The following is a 23,690-nucleotide window of genomic DNA, read 5'->3' on the forward strand; positions in this document are numbered from 1 at the left end:
TTTGTTACAACTGAGGCTTCTGGTGTTTGTGTCAATATAGTGTCTCTCCCTGTACCACCATGATAAACCAGTGGGCAATGGAAACAACTTTGTTGTTAAGTCCTGTGTTTCACATTTTTGTTCTGTCTGGGTCCACGTGAAATACGGTGCAAATCTCGTCATTTTGATGTGTATCAGAAGGCTGGAAAAGTTTCTTGAATAACATTCTCGGTATTTTGATAACAGAAATTGCATATGCCAAACAGGACAAAACTCCACTGTGGAATGAGAACAAGCCTGGAAAGATGGAAAAAATACCCTGAAGAATAAAGTTAAGTACAATGGAGGCAATGCAGTTTTGCAGAGCCAGCCACTCAGTAGACAATATCTGTATTTTTGCTTTCTCCTAGTGTAAGTTAAGCTGAAAGAACTTTGATGTTTGATATTGAACAGCTTATTTGGTATCATTTTTCATATAGGAAATAAAATGCATGTTTACCTGGTTGCAGAAAGAGACGGAAAAATGTGCAGGTAAAAACTTCCCTGTGCTGTGCTCAGTACTTTGGAGTAGACAATGCTGTCTACTCAGTGCTGTCCTTCAGTATGTTGATAGATGTGTGAGAAATGCCCTCTGTGAAAATCTTTCTTCAGTTTTCACTGATTACGCTATCTTGGAAAGATTATTTTTGTTGGGTGTGGACAGTTTCTTGTAACAATGACAGGATAATGTGGTTTGGAAGACTTAACCACAATTTCATTTCAATATATTGATAATTTTGAGAGTTTCAAAACGTGGCACAGAGGTGAGAACAATGATGGTGGGAGGGGAGAGCATTTTTGGAGGAGTTGTTGTTAATAAACGTTTTTTAATATTTATATAAAGCATTCAAAATATGAGTCCGTCTTGTCATTAAATTATTTAATTCTGTTCATACTTCTGTAATTAACACTCTTTAGATATGCAACAAGATAGTCAAGCAGCAAAGTAGATGTGGAGAGCTTAATATCTTGTAACCACTAGAGAATGACACGCTGCATGAGGAGGTTAAGAAAGTGTGAAATCAGTCAGACTGTGCAGTTCTTCACCACACCAGAGCACACAATGTAGCAAATGCTCATGAATAAATTGGGCTGAAACTCCCAGCTGTGGTGATGGCCAGCTTCCAGCTTTAACTGGAAGTGCCAGCTACAGCCAAGGTTACAGGCTGTGCTCAGTTCACTGAAGAATTCAAATGGATGTTAGTGAGAGCTTCACTTGAGGAGAAGTAGTAAAATTAAATTTGCTTAGTAAAATTTAGCCACAGTAAAAGCAATTATTCACATTTCTTGTCCTTTCACATTCTCCAGATGCATCTTGAGTCTTTGTGGTTTTATTGGAGGGTTTTGGTTTTTAGGTTTGGTTTTTTTTTTTTTTGCAAATCCAGCTCTATATTTTCAGTCTTAACTCCTGCATAACCTTTTTTTTTTAACTTTTTTTTAACTTTTTTTTTTTTTTTTAATTACTAGAGTGATGTGAAGTATCAGAATGATACTGACATGATTTTCTCAGAGTTCTGGACCATTGCATATGATAGGAGAAACTGATGGTAATTTTTGATCTTTGGCTAAGGAGGAAAACAGAAACAAACAGCAAGGACGAAACAGTTCCAATTGCCACTTGTAGAACTTAGAGTTAAGAAGCAAGAATGTTTAAAATTCTCCGTTAGGGCTCAAGACCTCAAAATACAAACTTTTTCAGATGATAATTTTATTTGGTATAAAACAAGCTTTCCCTTTGGAAATCTGTGCAGCTCTTGCTGAGCTAGTGGGATGTGGCCTGGGTATGGATAGGGAATATTGTGCCCAGATAAAGCCATCAGCAGAATAAATGTTGAGACTTAGCTAAAAAGCATGAATTCCTGGGCTGGGGCAGGATGAGGGTGTTCAGTTTGAAAATGTGCACCCTAAGCAGTAAAGCTGGTATCTGGCAATGGCACTTGCAGATGACCTCTCCAAATTTATTTTATTCCTCAGGGAGTTAAAATAAATTCCAGGTGAAACAAACAGCACGCTTTTCTGTTCAGCCAATTAAATTTATTTTTTCATTTGCATAATTGTCCAGCCAATTTGCTTACATAACTGATTGGCTTCTATTGGGAAGCGAAAAACACGTTGCACATTATGGAAATTATAAAAATCCCCCAAGGGCTGTGAGATTGTTAACTTGATTTAAGGCTTCACTGAACTACAGATAGTTCCTAAACCTTGACAGTTCTCTTTTTAACCTTTTCTGGCTGGAAATGCAATAGATGACATGCAAATAACTCCAATCCCTAACAGTTAATGTTCTTTTGTTCTCGAACGCTGGCAGCAATAGACATTTTTGCTCCCAGGTTCCATGTCCCTGTATCAGCTGCATTTTGACATCAACTACCTTGGAAGAAAAACGGGTGTGTAAATGTATGTGTACATCGAGCATTACTAACTTAAGACATAGTCTTAAGCTGTGCCAGGGGATGTTTACGTTGGACAATTGGACGAGTTACTTCACAGAAAGAGTGATTAGACACTGGAATGGGCTGCCCAAGGAGGTGGTGGAGCCACCGTCCCTGGAGGTGTTTAAGGAGAGACTGGACGTGACACTCAGTGCCGTGTTCTAGTGGCCGGGTGGTGTTCGGTCACAGGTTGTACTCGATGATCTCAGAGATCTTTTCCAAGCTAACTGATTCTGTGTAGCTGCAGGAAAGCAGCTCTTGCATTCCCTTTGGGACTGCAGAGTTCACGCCTGGTTCTTCGCCTATTTGGTGTGTTCTTTCTGCAGAAAAGGCGACGTGAAGCGCACACAGGCATTTGGCTAAATTGCTCCCATTCCCTCCGCAAAAGGGCAGGCACTCCTTCTGTCGGGGTTTTCCCCTTCTGTGCCCGTGAGGAGCGGCTGCAGGCGTAGCAGCGCTGACGGGCGCAGCAGCCTCTGGAGTGGGAAGGGGTCTCTTCCCTCAGGCGCCCTTGGGGCGGGATCCGCGGGGCGCGCGCCTGGCGCCGGGGGCGGGGCCGGGGCGGGGAGAGCCGCGCCCGCCCAGAGCGGCCTCTCAGCGGAGGAGCCGCCAGGGGGCGGGAGCGCAGGCGCGCGCCGGCCCCGCCCCCGGCGGGAATCCCCCGGCCCCGCCCCCTTCAGGGCCGTCGGCGGGGGCGATGGGGCCGAGCCCCGGCGGGCGCCGTCCGGCCGCGGCGGTAAGCGGGGCCGGGCGGGGGCCCTCGGCGCGGCTCTCCCCGAGGGGAGGGCATGAGGGAAGGCAGCGCGGCCCACCGCCCCACCTGCGCGGGGGGTCCGCTCGGACGGCGGCTGGAGGACTGTGCGAGGCCGAGCCCGGGCGGTGTGTGGGGGAGTCTGCTTTGAAACCGGGCCGGGCCGCGTCGCTCGGAGCCCTCCGGCGGGGCGGGGACCGGGGGCCGCCCGTGCGCTGGCAGGCGCGTGGCGGTACGTGCGCGCGGGCACGCGCGGCCCCGGGGCTCGGCTCGGCTCGGCTCGGCCCGGCCCGGCCCGGCCCGGCCCGGCCCGGCCCGGCCCGGCATCGGCGGCTCCTTATCCCGCGGCTTGTTCCTGAGGCTGCCAAAGGCCCGCGAGCCAGATCGCGGTCAGCTCTGCCGCCCTCGGGGAGGACCTTGCCTTTAGTGGATCTTAAAGCGAATTCTACCAGCGCTCTGCTTTCAGTAGTTAAAATTATTAGTGGTCGGACCATTGCAGCTGATTTCCTTTCAAGCAGTGAGCGAGTCACGTTCACCCGAGCTTGTTTTTCTGAGCGCTGTCATCTTGTTGATTTTCACGCTGTTTTCTCCACGCTGCCTCAAGTGTAGGTAAACACCTGGAGCAGACAGGAGCTGGGGGCTGGCAGCCGTCTGCGACGTCGGGGTGCCAAAGGCTCCTGCGGCATAATTCTTTTTTTGTGTGTGTTTCAGCGGGGTTGTCTTTGAGGTGGGTTTGCAGGTGAAACTGAGTCGAACCCAGGAAGTTTTGTTTTTCAGCTAAGCAGTGTACCGATTTCCAAGCAGTTAATAGAGCATTTAAAGCAAGAAACAATGATGCTTTTGTCTGGTTATATAAAGCGTCACCGCGGATTAAGTGAGATTGTTGAGTTTTTTCCATCCTCTGCCCAAATGCCTGAAGCTAAAACTGCAGTGAGGGAAAACTGGTTTATGACCAGAGAGCTTGTTAACGTATTTAATTTATGATTAGGATTGTTGTTACAGACAGTGAAAACCACATGATTACTGTTTTGCCTACCTATCTGAAGATCAGAAGACAAAAATTATCAAATGTTTTGGGAATATTTAGCTCAGTGGTTTTTTTTCCTCCCACTGTCCGCCTCGACTAAAAATTAAGGTTCCTGGTTAAGTGTATTTGTATTAGTAATATGCACTTCTGAAACTTCCAAGTGTTTTGCAAAGTCGGCATAGGAAGTGTCATGCTATATCAGAACACGGATGATGTTTCTCTGATAGCTGTTCGTCTTGGGTTCTTTAAAACAGCATATATAAGAGGCATGCTGTTTTGATAAGTGCAAAGTGTATTTAAAAAAAAACGCTTGAAAACATTGCCAATAGGGAGCTTACCTCATAATCCCTAATAATTAGGTGTATTTTTGCACTCTGACATATGCTAAGTGATTTGTCTCCTGTTGGCAAACTCTAACCTATAGTTGCCTAGTGCAGAAGTTACTGGAGGGAATTGCTAATTCATTTTTATGAATATCAGCAAACCTTTGATAAAGATTTCCAGGCATTGTTGTATGACAGTGTTTTTCCCCCTGGTTTTTTATTAGCCTCCCATAAAGTAGTTGGCGCATGTGTTTTAAAGTATTAGTATTTGTTTGCGTGTAGGACTTAGTAAAAGTTTACATGGAATTCCATGTGTTAGTGCTTAAAGAAAGCTTCTATTTGTTTGCTTTTTAAATTCTTAGGAAATCTTTTTCCCTAACTGGAGTGCTTTTAAATGTTCATTCTCAAATGAAGATCTTAATAACTCTTTTCAAGATCTTAACAACTCTTAATACTGACGAGACTCACTGTTAGTAGAGGAGACTGAAAGCTTTCTTACGCAAAGCTTTAGGTTTTATGTGTGGTTGCTCAATTTTATATTACTATTGTGACTTCAAAAGTTGTCACCCAAGGTTTAGAAAATACACTAGTAAATAATGGGAAATTATCCATGTCCATTTCTAAAAGGGATTTTTTTTTTCCTTTTTTTCCTTAAGTGAGTTAGTGGATGGCTGGAATTTGGCTCAACCATTAAGTTGTTGCAATGTTTTGCTGCTTGAGAACCGTGAGAAGGTATGGCATCTTACTGACCTAATTTTACCTTTGGCATATGTTTCAGTGTTTGCTTATGACTTGCATTTTTGTGAAACTGGTTTGGTTTTTTTGTTTCATGCTTATTTCTTTGACATTCTCATCTTTCCAGCTTGAAGCTTTCAGCAGAGCATCCACAGTTGAAAATCCTCCAAAGCCATATGCCTGTCCTCAAGTGAGACATTAAAAAGGCTCTTAACAAAACAAGGGGTTTAAAATGGCTTAATTAGGAGGAATATGAATATGATATCCAATATATTACTGCGTTATTGAGTTATTAAAGCTTAGTGCTTCAAAATATGTAAGTCTGTAACTCTGAGCTTAATTTACCAGAGCTTTTCAGTGCCAAAGCTGTACGCCAAAAAGTAGAACTTTGGAGAGATGGGAACAAAAAGGGAATTGAAAGGAATTATTTAACCAATAAATTAAATCAGTCTTGGGGTATGATTGCATAATGTGTTCTAGTAGAGATTGTGTTTCATGTCGTGGAGACGCTGTCCTCACGGTGGTTGTGACCTTGATTTTAATATGAAGCCTTTCTCTGCTCTTCAGATCTAAATGAAGCTCTTGGAACAATCTTTGGTCCTTGTGAGGGAAGCCATAAACATCTTTCTTGCCTTTTCTCCCTCAAAATCCATTTTAATTTACTCACTTTGTCACTTCACTTGAAAGATGCCTCAGAGTTCTGTCTTTCACCTTCAGTGAATGAGTTCTTCCTTCTGTCACGCAGACTAATTTTGGCCTTTGAGCATTTCTCTTTTAAGCAAGTTCAAAATAGACTTTTGGCTGGAATCCTGAGCCTTCCTTCTAGCATGACAGTGTTGTTTAGATACAAAACAAGGGAACTAAAGTTAGCCATAGTTGGCCATTTCTCATGTAGAATATCAGATGGAATTTTATGATTAATGGTTTCCAGGTATGTTGAACTTTCTTTCTGAATAACTGGAAACATCATGCAGTGTAGCTTGAGAGTGGATGTGGGAAATGGTGTACAAATAAGGTGAACAGAGCTCCTCTTCCTCCTAGCAGCTTGGTCTAGGGGGATGTGAGTTTCTTGAATAGCAGTCAACTGCAATCGGAAGGGTAACTGGTTAGTTTACTTTTTTCCTTTGCTGGAATTTTTTTTTTCCTTTTACTGTTTTGTGTCTACTTGCTGCCCAAAAAAAGAGAAAAATTTCCTATTTTTTTTCTGGGCAAGAATTATTTTGGTGCTTCCAGGTCCAAAATGGTAAAGCCTATGACCAGGTGGACTTTTATCCAGAGTGCTTTGCTTCCTGTCTTGCCTAGTCTAATAGAGGTGTTTTTCCTGCATCACTGGGCAACTGTGCTGTGATTTTGTCATTAAGAGCTTTCACCCTCCCTAATAACATTATATTGCTGTGGTACTTCACCTTCTCCTGCTGTTTTGAGCTGGATCATGGGCTGTAGTGATGACTAGTCCTAGTCTTAGAGTCTCTGAGATGCAGCCAACAAGGAGGTAGAAGTGTTTGCCAGTAATATATTTTATCTTTTTTCTTTTTTTTTACTCACATTTCATCCACATGCATGAAAATTGTTTTTAAGTCATAACAGATTTGGAATTCCATTGGCCTTGTTACATCATGAGGTTTTTGTCCCACTTTTCTACAATAACTTCTGTTTTCAGCAAGCTGACTTTTAAGATTTGCTGATTAAATATTTGCCCACCTCTTAGGCAGAAAAAATTAGTCTTCATTGCTTTCATGTTTCTAATTGAAGAGCTGGGAAGGTTGACAGGAAAAAGGTAAAGTATGGGTCACTGCTTCTGCTTGACAGCTCCAATGTTGTCATTTATCATTTGCCAAAATAAAACTGTCTGCTTATTGTCTGAGCAAAAATTTGGGGATTTTTTTGGATTTTTTAGAATTAATGATAGCAGTTGAGAGTCTCATGTTTCTGTGTCCAGGATGATTATTTGGTCTAGGATGCTGGACAAACAGCTCTCTGTGAAACAATCCTGCTAACTATTATTAATAAAGCTATTAATTTTACGTGAGTTGGAAGCAGCTTTGTCTCTAATCTGCCATATATTTTCCTCTTTGGGGGTTGCAGTTTGAATGATACTGTGAGGAGTGAAGCTGCATTGTACTGCTGAACAGATCAGAATCCCTGCCCTTCTGATTAGCAAACTCAAATGAATGTTGATTACTGAAATTGGCCTGTTGAATTTGTTAGCTTGTGAAATCAGCTGAAGGAGAAACCTATGGTTGTATATCTCCCAATTCAGTTTTCTCGCTGTTATATATATGTTAATATGCTCTCTTGCTTCTTAGTTTGTTGAACCTGAATATTACCTTTGAGCTGTGGCAGAATATTTTGGTGGTTTTTAATGCAGAACTTGGTTTTTCTTTCCATTTCAGTCTTTTGTTGCACAAGTGTGCTCATTACAGAACTGAGAATCTTCTACCATTAAATTTCTTTTAGTGCTGGTTTCTTGTAATTCGGTGACAATGAAAGGACAAAAAGTACTGTCTTTTTACTTGATGTTTTCTATGTTCAGGAAAGTAGATTTTTTTTTTAAATGGACACAAGTATGGAGCTCAGAAACTAATACAGAGTTTCTTTTCACTGAATTGTGATTTTTATTCCTGGGTAAAATTTAATATTATTTTGGCACTGCTTGAAAAATACTGTGTTTGACTTTTTAACTTACAGGTTCAGAGGTATCTAAGGGTTAGCTCCTAAGAGCAGCTTCAGCAGTGGCTACGAAAAATACCACTAAAGCCAGTGTTTTTAATTTGAATTGCTTGCCTGGAGAATTTTTATTTGGGGCATATTTGAGAAAGTAGAAGTTCCTGTACTTATTTACATGTCTTACTTAACCATTAGCATCTACCATTCCTCAAAACTGTTGGATTGGCACTGTCAAAACACAGCTTTGTTAATCCCAAGGGGAAAGATCCAGAATTCAGACTCCTAATTTAAATTCTCCAGTTTTAAATTATTGTACTTGCAACTATGAATGTTTACTCCCTCCTGTCACATTTTAATGTAATTGTATCAGTTTGTCACTTGATGGGTAGCATCATACATAAACATTTTACTGCTTTGTTAGGTTGTGTCTGGACAAGATATTGCTGCAGTGTGTTCTTCAGTCAAGAACTTTGTCAGGCGCTGATGCCATCAATGCTCTCAGACCTTTCTATTTTGCTGTACATCCAGATTTCTTTGGCCAGCATCCCAAAGAGAGGGTAAAAATACTTCAGTATGCTTTCTTTGTAAATACTTCATATACCAAGGATGGAAATTTTCTCGTTTTCCTGCTGTCAGAGAGATGAAAATAATGTTAGAATTTATTATGTTTGGTACCAGAGAACAAAAAGATGCATTTCCTTAATTTTTAGCAAGGATAGGTCCCTTAAAAGTCCCTTATTTGTTAATAATTTTTTCTAATTGTTCTAAAGAAAATACTGAATCCCTCCAGGCTAATTTATAATACATTTGACTTTATCCCTTTGAAATGCTGTGCATTATATTTGAATCAATGAATTTCTTTAAGTTTGAAAGCCAGTGGGTTTTGGAATGTACACAAATGTACACTGTACAAATTTATTCGTGCAAGGCAATTATAAATGCTGGAAATACGAACCATATTATTACTTGATAAAAGCAACTGACATTTTGTGAAACCTAATTCTGCATGTAAGATTAAGAAATTTTAGATGAAAAATGGCCAAATTCATCATCTGTAATTTTTGTTTGTTTTTGTTTTAAAACAGGAAGTAAACGAAAACTCTCTGAAGAGGCTAAATGGGTACTTGGAGAACCTACAGAAACCAGGATTTCGTTCATTTAAGCCAACTCAGCTTACTTTTTATGTAAGAGAAAGAGAACCAAACTCTTCTAATGTTCAGGAGTCCTTCAGTGCTTCAGGTGCTTTTATAGTGTGTAGAATGTATCTTCCTGTATTGAGATTCCTTGAGACCATTGCTTAGCCTTGTGCAGTCATAATAACTTTTCAACTGAATAAAATCCTGTCAAACCGTGAAAATCTGTATTAGATGAGGCAGGTGGGACCATCCCAAGTAATTAAACATCTTAAGCTTTAAAAAGCCTTGAAAGAATGAGACATTACAGCCCTGAGGTCAGGTTACAGTACAAGGAAGTAAAAAAGGTAGATGTAAATGATAATACTTCTGCTTTTAATACCATTGCCATGTTTAACTGGAGCAGCAGTTGGATCCTTGTCCTCATTGCAGTTCGTGTATAGCACACAATGTCAGGGCACTTGTAGAATCAGTAGGAACTCATTCTCTAAGCAGAAGCTGTATAATATCTGAAGTTTCAATTTACTTCATTGTCTCTTCTCTTTGAGACTACAAAAAATATTGCCAAATTTGGAATGTTGCTTTTGATTCACTTTATTCTACGTATTTGTCTCCAGTACCAATACGCCTTACCTGACAGAAGAGTTTTACATTCTATGTCCTGACACTCAAAACACTTAAGCGAATTGTGACGGACCCTCATGCTAGAAAATAAAATCATGCTGTTTTTGAAGAGAATGGTAATGTTATGTCTGGTCTCCTTAACATAACACTTGAACTGGAAGTTCTTGAGTCTAAAGCTCACTTCCTAATTAGGGAAATGAAGCCCAGTAGCCAAGTGATGGGACATAGTTAAACTGCATTTGAATTTTGCAGTGAGTATTGAAATAACAGTATCATCATAATTTCCAGCTATCTGTGCCTTGTTTAGCTTCTTGTGTAAGAGGAAAGAAAAGGGAATGCATTTTACATTGCTTTAATTAAATATACTTGTTTTTACAGGGTTTCGAGCAGTCAGTTTTACATTACACACTCGGGATCTCCTGAGCACAGTATTAGATATTCTCAACTCCTGCAGTTTGTCTACAGAGCATGTTCAGAGTTTGAATGTGAACTCTCAGCCCCACAAGGAAGCAAAAAGCACAGTGAACAGACCTATCAAATGGGATAAGACTTATTATTCATTTACTGGATTCAAGGATCCTGAGGAGGAACTAGAGCAAGCCCAGAGAGTGGAAACAACTTTACTGTATGTAATGCTTTCATTGAACTGAAATTTTGAAACCTAAATTGGTGTTGTTCTAATGCTGAGTTTTTTAAATCTAGGCAGTAAACGCTGAACAATACAAAACTTCATTGTCCAACATGTTTGCCATGGTTTTTATAATTAGAGTTCAAATGAGCTCCTGGAATAACTACAGTGCCAGCAAAGCTGAAGCGTTCTTGTCTGTTTGCCCAGCAGTCATGTTTGGTCAATCAAGTTTTGGTTGATCTAGTTTTTCAGATTTGTGGAATATTGGTGGCAATTCAAAAGGAGACAGGGGCTCCACTTGCTCCAAATAGCTCATTACCTCTTATAGGACTTCTGTGACACAAACTTACATGGTTATCTTTATTGTACCTATATCATCACATTCTGTTGAGGGTGGGAGATAATACATGAAAACTAAGGTTAAAAGGTTTTAATGTGCATGGTATCTTAGTGTTGTGCTTCTCATGTATTGTTCAACAGGAAAACCTTAATATTTAAGTCAATGTTGTTATAAATGCTGGACTTGCATTACATGTAGCATGTTTTGTAGTAAAGTTGGTGGTATAAAAAAATTGTATGTGCTCATTTTGGGTCACGCACATTTTGGGGCCTTGAAAAACTTCTTGTAACAGTGAGATTTAGGTGCCATTTGAAATGAGTGCAGAGCTCTGCTGGAAGAACCTTCAGAGCAAAGTGTGCCCCTTGTCCTGCTTACCACCTCACAAATACAACTACTGTAATATACACAATTATAAAACACTTAACTGAGATTTAACATTCTAGTGAATATTTTTACTTTTTTTTATACATTTACAAGGTTATACAGTTACATATTAACTGTCTTGTTTTAATACATAGCTGGCATCAGGCCTCCCTTTTTACTTGAGTTTGAATTTTTTTACTTCAAATACAAATGAGAATGGAACTACTTGTTTGCAAAAGTTAGAGTATGAAAATTAGTTTGTACTATGAACAAAGGCTAAATCTCTTAAAAAGTAACATTTTCCTAGAAACAGAATCCCCTTCTGAAATTTTTGATGTACTCAAAGAGTCATGTTTGTCTGGTTGGGATTATTGGCAAAAAACCTATAAAACTTTGACCTGTTTAATCTATGTTCATGTCAGCTCTGTAAAGGTTACCTAAGTTAGCCCTTTAGTGCCACCTCACATATTTGATAGTCTACTATGATCGCTTTGTTTGGGGGTTTTTGGTTAGGTTTTGATGTGTTTGGGTTTGTTTGGGGTTTTTTTAAAGACACATGTGTGGAAACTCCTTAAATCACAGAGTTCTGAAGATTTCCCCTGAAGTCAACTGATCTGTTGTTTTATGCCTTTTACACACACATTCAAGTCTTACAGTTTTAAAACTGTCAGTGTTTTTGATTGTTTGTTTTCTTATTCCCCTCCAAAGACAATAAGTGCCAGGGTTTCTTCTGTAGACATCTTAGCGTGAAGCGTTTAGCAATTTCATCTTCTATCCTCTATTTTTCAAAAATCCCTTTACCTGATAATTTGACTTGAAACACATTATCAGTAAGAGTTGTGTTACCTGTACTGCTTACATAATACAGCAGCATGCTTCTACTGTTGAGTGTTTTTCCTCCTTTTTCAGGTCCTGGCTAGATGATAATGAAGCAAGTGCAGTAAAAAAGCTGAAAAAGAGTTTGCCGCTTAGAAAAGAATTAGAACGTTTAAAAATTGAACTCTCTCATGAACTCCAGCTCTCAGATATCAGGTAATTAATTAGATCAGTTGAATTTGGATTAAGACAAGCAAGGCAAGGAAGTGTTGTCTAATACTATGCTATGAACTTTAAAAGCTTTTTTCACCAAAACAGCTATATTTCATATTTGAAGAAGTGTTACTGCACTGAGTATTTTTCTAGAAGTATTCTTCTGTTACAGTCTGCTCCCAGAGACCTTCTGTTTGTAACTGAAAAGGTAGACTCCAGTTGAGGCAAACACAGAAATAGAACTGGTGTGTATGTGTTAAGTTTGGATGTTTTGCTGGTTAAAATTGGATTTCCTGAATTCAAATTAATATCTACAAAGGTAACTAGACCAGCAGTGAAATGCAACTTTGCACATGGTACATAATGACATCCTGTGAATGCTTAATAACAATGTTCTTTCTTCTGGTGTTTAGTTTCTCACCAGAGGAGAGTTGTTTGTTTGAAAGATCTGAGTGCAGTTGGAGATCTTGATTCTTCAGAATATTTTCCAGAAAATAATTTGCCATCCTTTTTTAATTTTTATGCCTTTGAGTGAGGATGCTGTGAGGTGAGATATTCTAGGTGGGAAAAGTGGCAGTGAAGGTATTCACAAATGGAAGAAGAAACTTTGGGGGATTATTTCAAGGGCTAGTCTGTTAGGTTCTATTTTTTTAACCATGAAAGAGAGAGTTGGAGCTTCTAAAATCATGCTTTTATCCTTTCACCCTGCAAAAGACCCTGGTTTCCTTTAAGATGAAGCCAGGTTTTTTGAACACAATTTCTAACACTCTGTAACTGTGCTATGGTGAGGGTTTTTAACATTCTGAAGCAGTCTTCAGTATTAGTGCATCGTTTGGTTTTATTCATGGCTTATATTAATTTTCTTAAATAGTTTGTGCTTCTAAAATACATTAAAATTATTGTGTTCCATAAAGAATTATTAATCCTCCATGAATTACGTTGTTATAATTCAGAAAAGAATGTGAGTATTGGAAATCTGAAAAGCCAGTATCTTAATAGGACACTATTACTTGTGATTCTGGAGCCTTGTGCTAGTGTTCACAGAGATTTGAAAAATAAGTGGGTCACTGGCTTTATTTCTTGTATAAGTTTAGGACAGATGAAGAAATGGCCACCTTTTTCTGCTCCCATCTGGTACTGCTGAAAGCAGAGTGATATTGCTAGGTAACAGCAAATAATTATTTGAATTACTTGTATTTGATTAAATTGCCTCACAAGTGCTGTGGCATAGTGCTGTTCTCTGCATCCCAAAGAGTGAGGTTTTGCCAGTTAGGTTTCCCTAAATGAGATGATGTGAGTGACCCCAGCCTGCGGCTGAGTACCCACACAACCACTTGTTCATACACCCCCAGTGGAATGGGAGGAACGAAACAGGAGGAGCACAAGCAAGAAAATTTGTGGATTAAGGTAGAAGTTTAATAGCTGAAGGGAAGCAAAACTGTGAGTTCAAGCAAAACAAAAGGAGAAATTAATTCTCTGTTCCCCATTGATGGGCAGGTGTTTAGCCACTTCTGGGAAGTTGGGCCTCAGCATGTGTAATGCTTGCTTGGGGAGATAGACACTGTAACCGTGAGGGTCCCCTTCCTTCTCCTTTCCCTCAGCATTTTTTGTTGAATATGACACATGGTCTGGAATATCCCTTTGGTTAGTAGAAGTCACCCAGCCTGGCTGTGTCCCCTCACAGCATCTTGCCCACCCCAGCCTACTTGCTGATGGTGGGGGGCAGAGTGGGAAGAAAAAGTGAAGACCTGGATGTTGTGCCAGCACTGCACAATAGCCAAAATATTGTTGTGTTGTGATCACTGTTAATAAAATATAAAATATGGGTGTTATGAAGAAAACTAACTAAATTCCAGACACAGTACAATAAAGGAATAGGAATTTTCCACTTTGAGACAGTTTTATATCAACTAAAAGTCTGTAAAAGGTGTATTTTTTCAATACATTGGGACAGCTTCACAATTTGGATAATTTTTGAAATTTGATTAGCGATCAGTCTGATCAGTCTGTGATGGAAAAGATGTCAGAACTATGTGTATTAAAGCCAACAAGGTAACACCTGACTCCTGTATGGTGTAACAAAAACTACTCCACTGTAAAATATGAATAATACATAGCAGCTTTGCATTGGAATCACAGTAATGCTTTGGGCTAGGAACCAAAAAAAAAAAAAAAATAAGACAATGTCCGTACATACTGTATTTGCTCCTCTGGCCAAACATTACACAGTGTCCAAACAAACTGCATGCTCCATGACCAAACCAAATACTGGGTTGTCTGGTGCTGTTCTCTTACTAACCCCTTTCTTATTGGGGGAAAGTTCTGTCTGCCTGGTTTTATATTTATTTTTCCTGGTGTTGGTTTTCTTTGTTTGTTTTTTGGGACTCACTTCAAGAAGCACTGGAATTTTATTTAGGCTTTTCATCAGTTGAAAAAGCAAATGACATGGACAGCTTTTGAGTAGCCTTTGCCTTTATTGCTGTTGGGGTGCTGTTTTGCTTGTGTTATAAGACTTTGAGCTGCATCTCAACTACCATGATTTTTTTTTTTTAAATAATATTGAGGATTAAATGCTTTCAATTACACTTTTATTTAGGTGGCAGAGAAGCTGGGGCATTGCTCACCGCTGTAGCCAGCTACACAGTCTGGGTCGCTTGGTCCAACAGCGACCTGAAATATTAGAGAATGTTAAAGGTATTTCTGTTGCTTGTTTCATATATCCTCATACAGTATTGATTCAGAAATGAGCACAGGTCTTCTGTGACAAGGGCTCTAGTTCTTTTTACAAATTCTTTTGGTAGCTGCCAAAACAAACTCAACAGGCTTACTGAAAAGCTAGGGAGAACTTACATTTAAAGCTACTGGGTGTTTTTTAAACACTTTACTTTTCCTTAGAGTTTATTCACTGCACTCAGCTTCTAGTTTACTTCTTCATAAATACTTAATATTAGCAGTGAAAGTAAAAAATCTAAACTGAACCTCTCAAAGGGTGGAGGTAGCAATAGATTGTTGCCCATGGTAGATGCAAGACAAAAATGTGAGTAGGTCTCTAACCCTAACGAGGAATTACCAGAATACCTTTAAAATGCTACTGCTTTCTTTTCTCATGTGTGTTCCATAAAATAACTATATTAAAGTCAGTATTTTCTCAGGAAAAACTAAAATATTCTGTAAGCTTGACCTATCATTCTTCTCATACAGCTGTTTGACCTGTGGCAGTAGCTGTTTCCTCTAATTGTAGTTCCACATTTTATGCCTGTCTGCAGATAAATCAGTTTTGAGTGGCTTTCATTTGAGGGTTCACCTAATCCTTTGCCAAAAGACAGAGTGGGAAGGATAGTGAATAGTAGTTTTAAATTGTATCAGATTTCAAATTAGTTTCTTTTCCTGAGCATGCTAAAGATTGAAAGTGTTAGAGAAGTCTGTCTTGTGAACCTGTTGTAGTCTCCATCTTTGAAGATATTTAATAATGCACTGGATAAATACCTGTCAGTAATTATACAAGTACAGTTAATGTTGCCTTAGGGTATAAGGTGCCTTTAAGTCAGTGTTGCTCTTTCTTTGGGATTTTGGAAAACTGATTTCTGAGAGCAAGAGCTTCTACTTAAGCCTTGTCTTGTAGATTAATACATCACACTGAAGGCTTTTGTGGAAGCTTATTTTGATAAATAGTTGCCTGTGCTTTTACCCTAAAGAATTCTTGAGGATCTTTGTACTCAACTTAAAAAAACACACTCACACTCAAAACTGATGTATCCCCCTAGAAATCCACCTAGAATTAGCCTTTTATGTTGTCTCTATTTTTAAAAAGAATGAAAACATAATGTGCAAGTGTTTCTTACAGCTTGCATGTGAGTTGTTCTGAAACTGAGAGTTCTGAAATAGAGTTGAATGGCCTTACTAACAGTTACTTGACCAACTTTTACGTTGTATATGCTTCAAGCATATAGCATGTGCTTTATACATGATTTGTACAGATTCTTTGAATATCCTCTCTGATGAGATTTTCTCACATTTTAAAAGCAGTCATAAGAAAAAATTGCAAGTAAATAAAAATCTATCAAGTTCAAACAGAGAGAAGGAAAATACTGCGTCAGGTTTGTATGAAAAAAATTCTTGAACTGGACTTTTCGAGAATCATTCAAAAGGCTGAGGATAACACAAGCACCTGCTCACATGCATTTGTGCTACAGAAATACATTGCTTGTGACATGTTAGCAGCCTAGTTAAGTCTTCAGTAGTTGTAGGAATGATCGCAGTAACCCCAATTAGTAAAGAGCTTTGTTGGATCTCCAGGACGCACGGTGGTATTTACAGACCGTTCGGGTATGAGCGCAGCAGGTCACATCATGCTGGGGACCATGGATGTTCACCATCACTGGACCAAAGTAAGGTTTCAAATTAAATTAAAATGCCCCTTGTTGTGATAGCCTTTTTTAAACTATAACAAAAATATTAATAGGTGCAGATAACTGATGAATGATTTAAGCAAACACTTAGCTAATGTGTTTAGCATAATGGTGTACACTGCATTTGAAATTTAATCCTGTGTGTGCCGTTACTAACAACAGTCTTTGCTAGATCTTTGCTTTCATTAGTAAGTCAGTACTACTTCTGATTAGACATAAAGAAAACTAATCTGTCATGCAGTGTTCCAGTCTGTGGAGTGAGTCCTGGCAGAATACTTTGTGATCCATAAAGAGCTCAGTCCCATGATTGGATTTTATTCCAATCGTTTGTAAATATGAGATGTAAAGGAAGCTGTGAACTGATCATTTCAGTCAATGACTACTAACTAACCCTGTCATTCCATTTTGTTCTTTTAGGCAGCTAATGTGGATGTTGCAGAATTTTATCTTTAGTGACTATGTCAACTCTGCTGCTGCTTGTGTAAAGTTCAGAGCTGATAAGCTTTCTGACATCCTAAATGATAGCATTGTATGCAAAGGACCAAAAACTAAATATGTAGCAATATCAACATGTCACTTGAGGAATTTTTCTTTAATCTTGGTTACTAAAACATCCTGATAGATCTGTCAAAAAATACTTCTTTGTAAAGGGGATTATTGGTGGAATTTCATAGTTGGGAATTTCACCCTGCTAAAGTATGAGAATATTCTATTTCTGTATTCCAGTTAGTGAATAATATGAAAAGTTAACACTCAATCTTCTTTTTTTGGTGATGCTTTGAATTTTTGCCTATATATGTTTCACTGAGGGGGGAAAACAAACCATGGCTTGTTAGTGTGAACAATTTACTAAGAATTTAAACTGAGAAACTAGAATTTAATAGAAAACTTGGAGATTTGAGAGTGTTGATAGTCGTTGCAGTAAAAGTGTTCTGATTATACTAAAATAAGCACTGACTTCATTGAAAAGATAAATGCTTCATCTTTCTTACCTTTGCTGCAGGTTTTTCCAAAGGCATCATAAAGCCACACAAAATGCCATGCAGGAATAATGTGTGTAGTTAGTTGTAGTGATGGTATTTGCTTGGGATGACAAAAGACTGTTACATATTTGAACTTGAAATCAAAAGCCTTTTTTTTTAAAATGCACTACAGAGCATGTGAAATGTTGCACAGAAAGTCATTGAAAATCTTGATGAGGTTGGTGAGTTGGTTTCTACCTCATTTTAGAAAGCAGTCCCAAGTGCTGTTACTTTTTTCTTACTAATTACTAGAAGAAGGAAGCAGTAGAATACTGTCCAAGTCAGTCTGTAGAATGTTTGGTCAGAGCCACAATATTTAAAGGATTTTTGCTGTTTTTCTCTGTAACAAATGCAAATGCTGAACCAAATTTTATTGTGCCAGAAGCTATTCTGAATCTCCTATCAGAACAATCTGCTATCTATACTACTGTTCTCTTGAGTTTCTAAAGATACTTTTCTGAAATCACTTGACTTATTGCAGCAGCAGCTTTTTTTTTGGTATGAAAACTACTTTAAAATAATATTAGCAGGTAGATGGTAGGTAGTGACTACTGTGTAAGGAATAGCTCTACCACTATAACTGTGGTGCTAAATGTTTTATATAGGCATCAGATTTTATATATATATATTTTTTTTTATTTTTTTATTTTTTTTTTTTTAAGTCTGAGACTATTAATTTCGGAATATATAGAGGACATCCATCCATGTTTTTATGTCCTTTTGGTACCTTTATGTTACAAATACAGAAAATACTTTAAAGCTTGTTAGATTATATCTTGTCCCAAAATGTATATACTTACTATTTCTCACCTATGGTATTCTTTGATTTTAATTTTTTCCCATTGGGTTCTATGTTTGCATTGTTAAGTGTCTCTTTTATGGTTTCATGTTGTTTTTAAATTTATTAGAATTAACTTTTGAGCTCTGTAACATAGAAAATGTTTGTTCATGTGTACACACAGATTTTTGAGAGACTGCCAAATTATTATAAGCTTCAAAAAAGACTACTGCTCTTGGAAGATCGGATAAGCCAACTCCTGGGAGGCATCCAAGTAATATATATTGAAGAACTGCAACCTCTGTTGACTCTAGAAGAGTACTTTGAGACTCTAAACTCCTTCTATAATAAACTACGTGACAGCAGACTACCTTTCCATCCTCGCAGTCTGCGAGGCTTGCAAATGATTCTGGAAAGGTAGGTAGTGGCAGGGAAGGTTGATTTCTTTTAGAACTTTTACTCTTTTCTTCTTTTTGTAACACTGGTTATTGCTCTCACTAAGAAGAAAAGTGATACAGTCTCAGGTTTTCATTATGTCAAAGTCTTTTTTTTTCTGAAGGTTTTAAGTGCATTTTTATGGGTTAAGAAGGTATCAGACTGGAGAAAATCCTGCTTAATTTCATTCAACTTGGACTCAAAGTTATGTCTATTTTACAGTGTTGTGCTGGGTTAAATCAAAAGTTTTGTGCTGTTGTGCTGGTGTTTATATTTTTTGAGTATTCTTGCCACTTGCTTTTGAAATGGAATTTTTAAAAAGTGTTACTTACTATATTTCTGTAGTCTCATGAACCAAACTTGATAATTTTTTACCAATCATTCTGGTAGTGATTAATTTATATTCTTTATCTTTAGAATTTTTTCTAAAAGTAATTTCTATAAATAGATAAATGGTTGCATTAAATAATAATACCTTATTCTTTACTTCCGTCATGTTTCATTAGTGACAGATATGCACCAAGCTTACATGAATTTGGACACTTCATGATCCCAACAGTCTGTGATCCAGCAGCTCTTCAGTGGTTTATTTTTTCCAAAGCACAGGAAGCAAGAGAGAATTTGAGAAGAAAGGAGGAGTAAGTATTTGTGTGACCTGATACATTTAGCTCTTTAAAGTCTTTGTATGTCCTGTTTTTTATTTGGAGAAGGAGGAGAATCTTAAAGAATGTATTCATACTCTTTTGGTGGAAAAACCCCTTTTGTTTCTAAAATAGAGCTTTTGCTCATCGGTTTTGCTAAGTAAAGAATTCCAGCAATAGCAAATGCAAGCAGTTATTAGAAAATACTCTCCTTCACCTTGTAGAGACAACTGTACTTCATTCAGAAGTAAAATATCTTTGCTTAACAAGACAAATTTGCATAATTTTTTTTACAATTACTTCCCCAACTAAGGGGTGGAAAACACCTTCTCAACGAATAAGAAAAGGAAGAATTTTTATTAATGTTAATTCAAATGTGACAAAAAAGCAGTGAAATCTAAACTAAAAATAACTGAGATCAACTAGAGAATCATTACTTCTAGTTGCTGGTCAGTTAGTTGATATTAATTAGTCCCTAACAAAGCGAAGAAAATGAAAATTGGGGAAGAATGATGAGAGAAACAGCTTGAGGGTACTCTCTCACAGGTGTGAGTGAGATTAGAGAGATTATTATAGGGAGTTACAGCACCATACTTAATATTAGGGGCATGCTCTGTAGAATTCATGCTCAGTTGCAGAACTGTACAGTTAGTTCTTGACCTTGTATGCTGTGTCCTTGAGGATGACGTAGAGATACTGGGGTTTTTTTAATAAAATACTGTTACAGGTAAGTGGGTGGTACTTGTCCTTTCAGAGGTCATTACTACAACTTTATTTTTCTGCTTTGAAAAGCTTTTAATGAGTTGTTGAACTATCACGGTGTCGTGAGTGTATACATGATGTATAGATCCAGATACATTTCTGTGAAGTTATTTTAGGCATGAGTCTTGCTGAAGGCACTGTGGTTTTAGCTCTATTAAGACCTTATTACTTGGAAAGATACATTTTGCAGGTGGACTTCAGTAAACATGATTTTTTAAAAAATTTTCCACAACCCTAGTCCGTCTTGGGAATTAGATTTTTGCCATATAAATTGTAACTACTGAATAGTTCTCTGTGTAACTGTCCACATGTCACAGCTGGGAAAGTATTGTGTATAGATTTTGGGAGGGATGTTGTAGCAAATATATGCATTTGCATCTGGGTAACTCACTCTCCAAAAAACCTCACACTACCACACTTCATAAAGACACTAAGCCAGGAAAACTGTGCCCTCAGAGTACAAGCAGCTGTGTTGTAAGAATGTAAGAGCCAAGATGCATATCTCGTGTGCTGGATAATTGCTGGTTTGTATGAAACAGTAAACAGCTATACTGGTTCATAATGTATCCCCATCATCCATTAGGTTATGGAGTAGCTTTATGCATGGGGCAAAAAATGTGATGGATTTTTTACTCCATACTCCTTCCCAGTTTCTGTCTGACTGCACTTGAGAAAATACTTGAAGCTGGAAACATTATCTCATGTTAATAGCAATCAATAGACTTTTTATTTTCCCTGTTCTTAATTGTCGGATTACTTTTTGAGCCACTTTGCATTTTGTGGCTCCAGATATCCAATGGCAGCAAATTGCATATTTGAATCACATATGACATGTGTATATGAAAAAGGGAGGAGGTGTTTTGTGATTTACAGATCCACAGCTTGATGATTTAATTTGTCATTCTTTTGTTCTTGTGTGATAGGAAATACATAACAGTCATTCTGTATCACCTGTGCTTTTGTTTTGTAGCTGTGTCGTATTTCCTCTTTTATCGAAGCTGGAAACTTCTTTTCCCCTTAATGCTTCCTTGGACTCATTCATGTCCTTCTCATTTTCCTTAGCCTCATGTGGTGGTTAAAAAGCCCCTAAGATAAAGGAAAAAACATTGAGATGTACTGGCTGTACTTTGCACATGGACTTGAATGTTTTACATGTAATAAACAACATAGAATGGCTGTGATTCTGACCAGAATGCACAAGGAAATCCAAACGCTGCTGCTCTAGGAAGTTCTGTTGTCTGTGTGGATAATGTCAGTCTTCTAGTGATGCAGGATTCTCCTTCCCATGCTTCTATAAAGTATCACATTTGTGTGGTGATAAAGGTGTAAGCCTCCCTGTGCAAGTGACAGAAGACAAACCTGCAGTTCTCCAGCTAACTGGAATTCCTTCAAGGGAATTTGATTTCACAGACCTGGAAAGCTTGATGCCTGTCTGTTCGGGAATGCACTCAGGAAAGTGGTGTGGAAATGGTCCATAGAGAGGACAGGCTTGCTCTAGGTTAACTCACTGGCTCAGCTCGTCGCTGGTTGCCAGAGTGGGCTGGGCTCTTGTGCAGAGCTCAGTGCCATGCAAGTACACAGAGATCCCATCCTGAGCTCTGGAGAGTAGTGGCAAGGCCTTACAGTAGCATTTTCATGTGAGGCAAATTGTCTCAGTAGCTGTGTCTGTGCTTAGCTTGGGCTGATTCACATTGCAGTGCTGCTGCTGCTGCTTTGTAGCTCCTCCCCTGTCTAGCACCGGGTCTGTGCTGTAGGGCAGCAGTGGTGCTGTGTCTGCAGCCAGGCTGGCTTGGAAGTGCAGCTGTGTTCCTGTGGCACAGTGCCCAAGCTAGTGGGGCTGACTGAACCTGAACTCTCTTCATCAGTTGATCAGTCACAGCTCCAGTGACTTAATTTAATCTACACATTAACTTACTTTCTGAGTAGTTTGCGCTTGCCACGTGGTGTCTTATTTCTCTGGGGTAAAGGAAAAAAATCTTTGGATTCAAAATTCATAGAATCATTTAGGTTGGAAAAGGCCTTTAAGGTCATTGGGTCCAAACGTGTCAACAAAGTTCTGCAACTGGAAAGGTACTAACACACTTAATATGCATCTGTTTACTGTACTTACCAGTTGTTTGTTTTAATGACACACAGAGTACTGGTTGAATTAAGACAGAGTAATTATAAACATGATTTTATGCTTAAAACCTAAACTTCCAGTGTTATTTAAGTATTTTCATTCCTTTCATTAAAAATGGAGCCTCACAGGATTTTTATTTTTTGTGTTTTTCCCTGTTACTTAGTGAGCAAAAAGATGTCATGGCGTGAGCTTTGGCATGTGAGTCCATGGGCATGCGGTGCCCATAGTCATGGAAGAATGTTCACTCTGACTTCTGAGATAGACACATGTATCAACCTGCGCAAAAATCTCAGCTCCACCATAGCTGTATATGAATTGACACTTTTGTTTACATGCATATAGTCTACTGATTTCAGTATTTCTTGTTCTAATACATGTTCAATATATATTGAAATGCTTATTCCAAAGCGGGGGTTTTAAGAGATACAGCTGTAATTTTGTCACTGTGTTGTCTCCATTTGCTAGGATGATGATTACAGAGAAGGAGCTGATCAGTACTTCCACGGAAAGATTTTCTTTGGATCGGCTGTATAAGGAGCCCAGTGTTTCCAGTGCACAGATGATAGATTGTTGTAAGAGGCTGCTGGAGGAATCGTTGCCCTACCTACAAGGCATGCACCTTTGTATTTCGCATTTCTACTCTGTGCTGCAGGATGGAGACCTGTGTATACCTTGGAACTGGAAAAACTGAGGGATGTATCTGATAATCAGATGAATTGTTTTATTTTCTGTAAGAGGTTATAAATATGAATGTTTTTAAGAGTAAATTATTTAAATCTGTATTTTGATATCAGTATTCAGCTCACAGATTTTCTTCCAACTGCTGCTGAGAAAGGATTGCAGTCCTAGACAATTTGCACAATGCACAGTATTGGTAGTCCTGGGAAAGACATCTGTACATTATCCATACTACTGTAGGAGTCTCAGTGTGTGGTTACAGTTGTGAGTTACCACATTTTTGTAGTGAATTCTGAAAATACATTAAATTGCAAGTCTGCAAAAGTGTTCATGTGTGTTTTTAATATACATGAATATCACCAGATAGATCATCTTCAATAAAGAGTGTGCTACTCCAGCCAGACATTACATGCTGTCGTAAGGGGTTTGTTGAATGCAGAAGTTAAGTACAGAAGTTACCTGGTAGCAATGCCGGCATTTCATATTGCTGCCTATCACTGAACTAGAGAAAAAAAAAACAAGGGGAAAAAAAATCAGAGTATTTCTCCTTTGCAGAAGAAAGCAGTGCATTAACTTGGAGTCTACAGCAGAATTTCACATGCTGGTCCAACATTGTTGCCTTAGAATGCCAGAATATGCCAGTTACACTGTCTGTGGTTACTTTAAAGCAGATGTCATTCTCTTCTTGTTTTCCAGCATTTGCTCCATAAATACCGACAATCCTCTTTGCTAACACTATAACAGATTGCAAATCCCATACACAACACTTA

At 38.5% G+C, this 23,690-nt stretch overlaps 2 protein-coding genes across 3 annotated transcripts in view; both read left to right on the forward strand.

Annotated features, from left to right (window-relative positions):
- The window catches only part of TOPAZ1 (testis and ovary specific TOPAZ 1), a 39,512-nt gene extending 38,678 nt beyond the window's left edge, over positions 1-834 (forward strand). The window contains exon 21 of the mRNA XM_066193865.1: positions 226-834. Within this exon, the coding sequence (XP_066049962.1) occupies positions 226-309 (84 nt within the window). The 3' untranslated portion in view covers positions 310-834. The remainder of the gene's footprint in view (positions 1-225) is intronic.
- A 2,269-nt stretch (positions 835-3,103) lies between these two features.
- On the forward strand, positions 3,104-23,323 carry TCAIM (T cell activation inhibitor, mitochondrial). 2 transcript variants are annotated; one of them, XM_066193877.1, is made up of 11 exons: positions 3,104-3,189; positions 5,211-5,286; positions 8,378-8,513; positions 9,042-9,195; positions 10,092-10,338; positions 11,954-12,076; positions 14,670-14,767; positions 16,370-16,461; positions 18,467-18,699; positions 19,224-19,355; positions 22,708-23,323. In XM_066193877.1, the coding sequence occupies exons 2-11, from the start codon at positions 5,258-5,260 to the stop codon at positions 22,931-22,933; spliced, it is 1,470 nt and encodes a 489-aa protein (XP_066049974.1). In that variant the 5' UTR covers positions 3,104-3,189; positions 5,211-5,257; the 3' UTR covers positions 22,934-23,323. The 2 variants fall into 2 exon arrangements, with proteins under 2 accessions (XP_066049974.1, XP_066049982.1); XM_066193885.1 differs by lacking the exon at positions 3,104-3,189 and adding an exon at positions 3,842-3,931.
- The last annotated feature ends 367 nt before the right edge of the window (positions 23,324-23,690 follow it).

Source organism: Chamaea fasciata, unplaced genomic scaffold (assembly GCF_029207755.1).
Source record: "Chamaea fasciata isolate MVZ Bird 193981 ecotype frontalis unplaced genomic scaffold, bChaFas1.0.hap1 SCAF_1, whole genome shotgun sequence".
Classification (NCBI taxonomy): domain Eukaryota; kingdom Metazoa; phylum Chordata; class Aves; order Passeriformes; family Sylviidae; genus Chamaea; species Chamaea fasciata.

Bases quoted from the DNA above. Each gene is read 5' to 3' on its own strand.
- TCAIM (XM_066193877.1), top strand. From the start codon at position 5,258: ATGTTTTGCTGCTTGAGAACCGTGAGAAG. The intron at 8,514-9,041 runs GTAAAAATACTT...GTTTTAAAACAG, and splicing joins GCCAGCATCCCAAAGAGAGG to GAAGTAAACGAAAACTCTCT. The intron at 14,768-16,369 runs GTATTTCTGTTG...TTGGATCTCCAG, and splicing joins AATATTAGAGAATGTTAAAG to GACGCACGGTGGTATTTACA.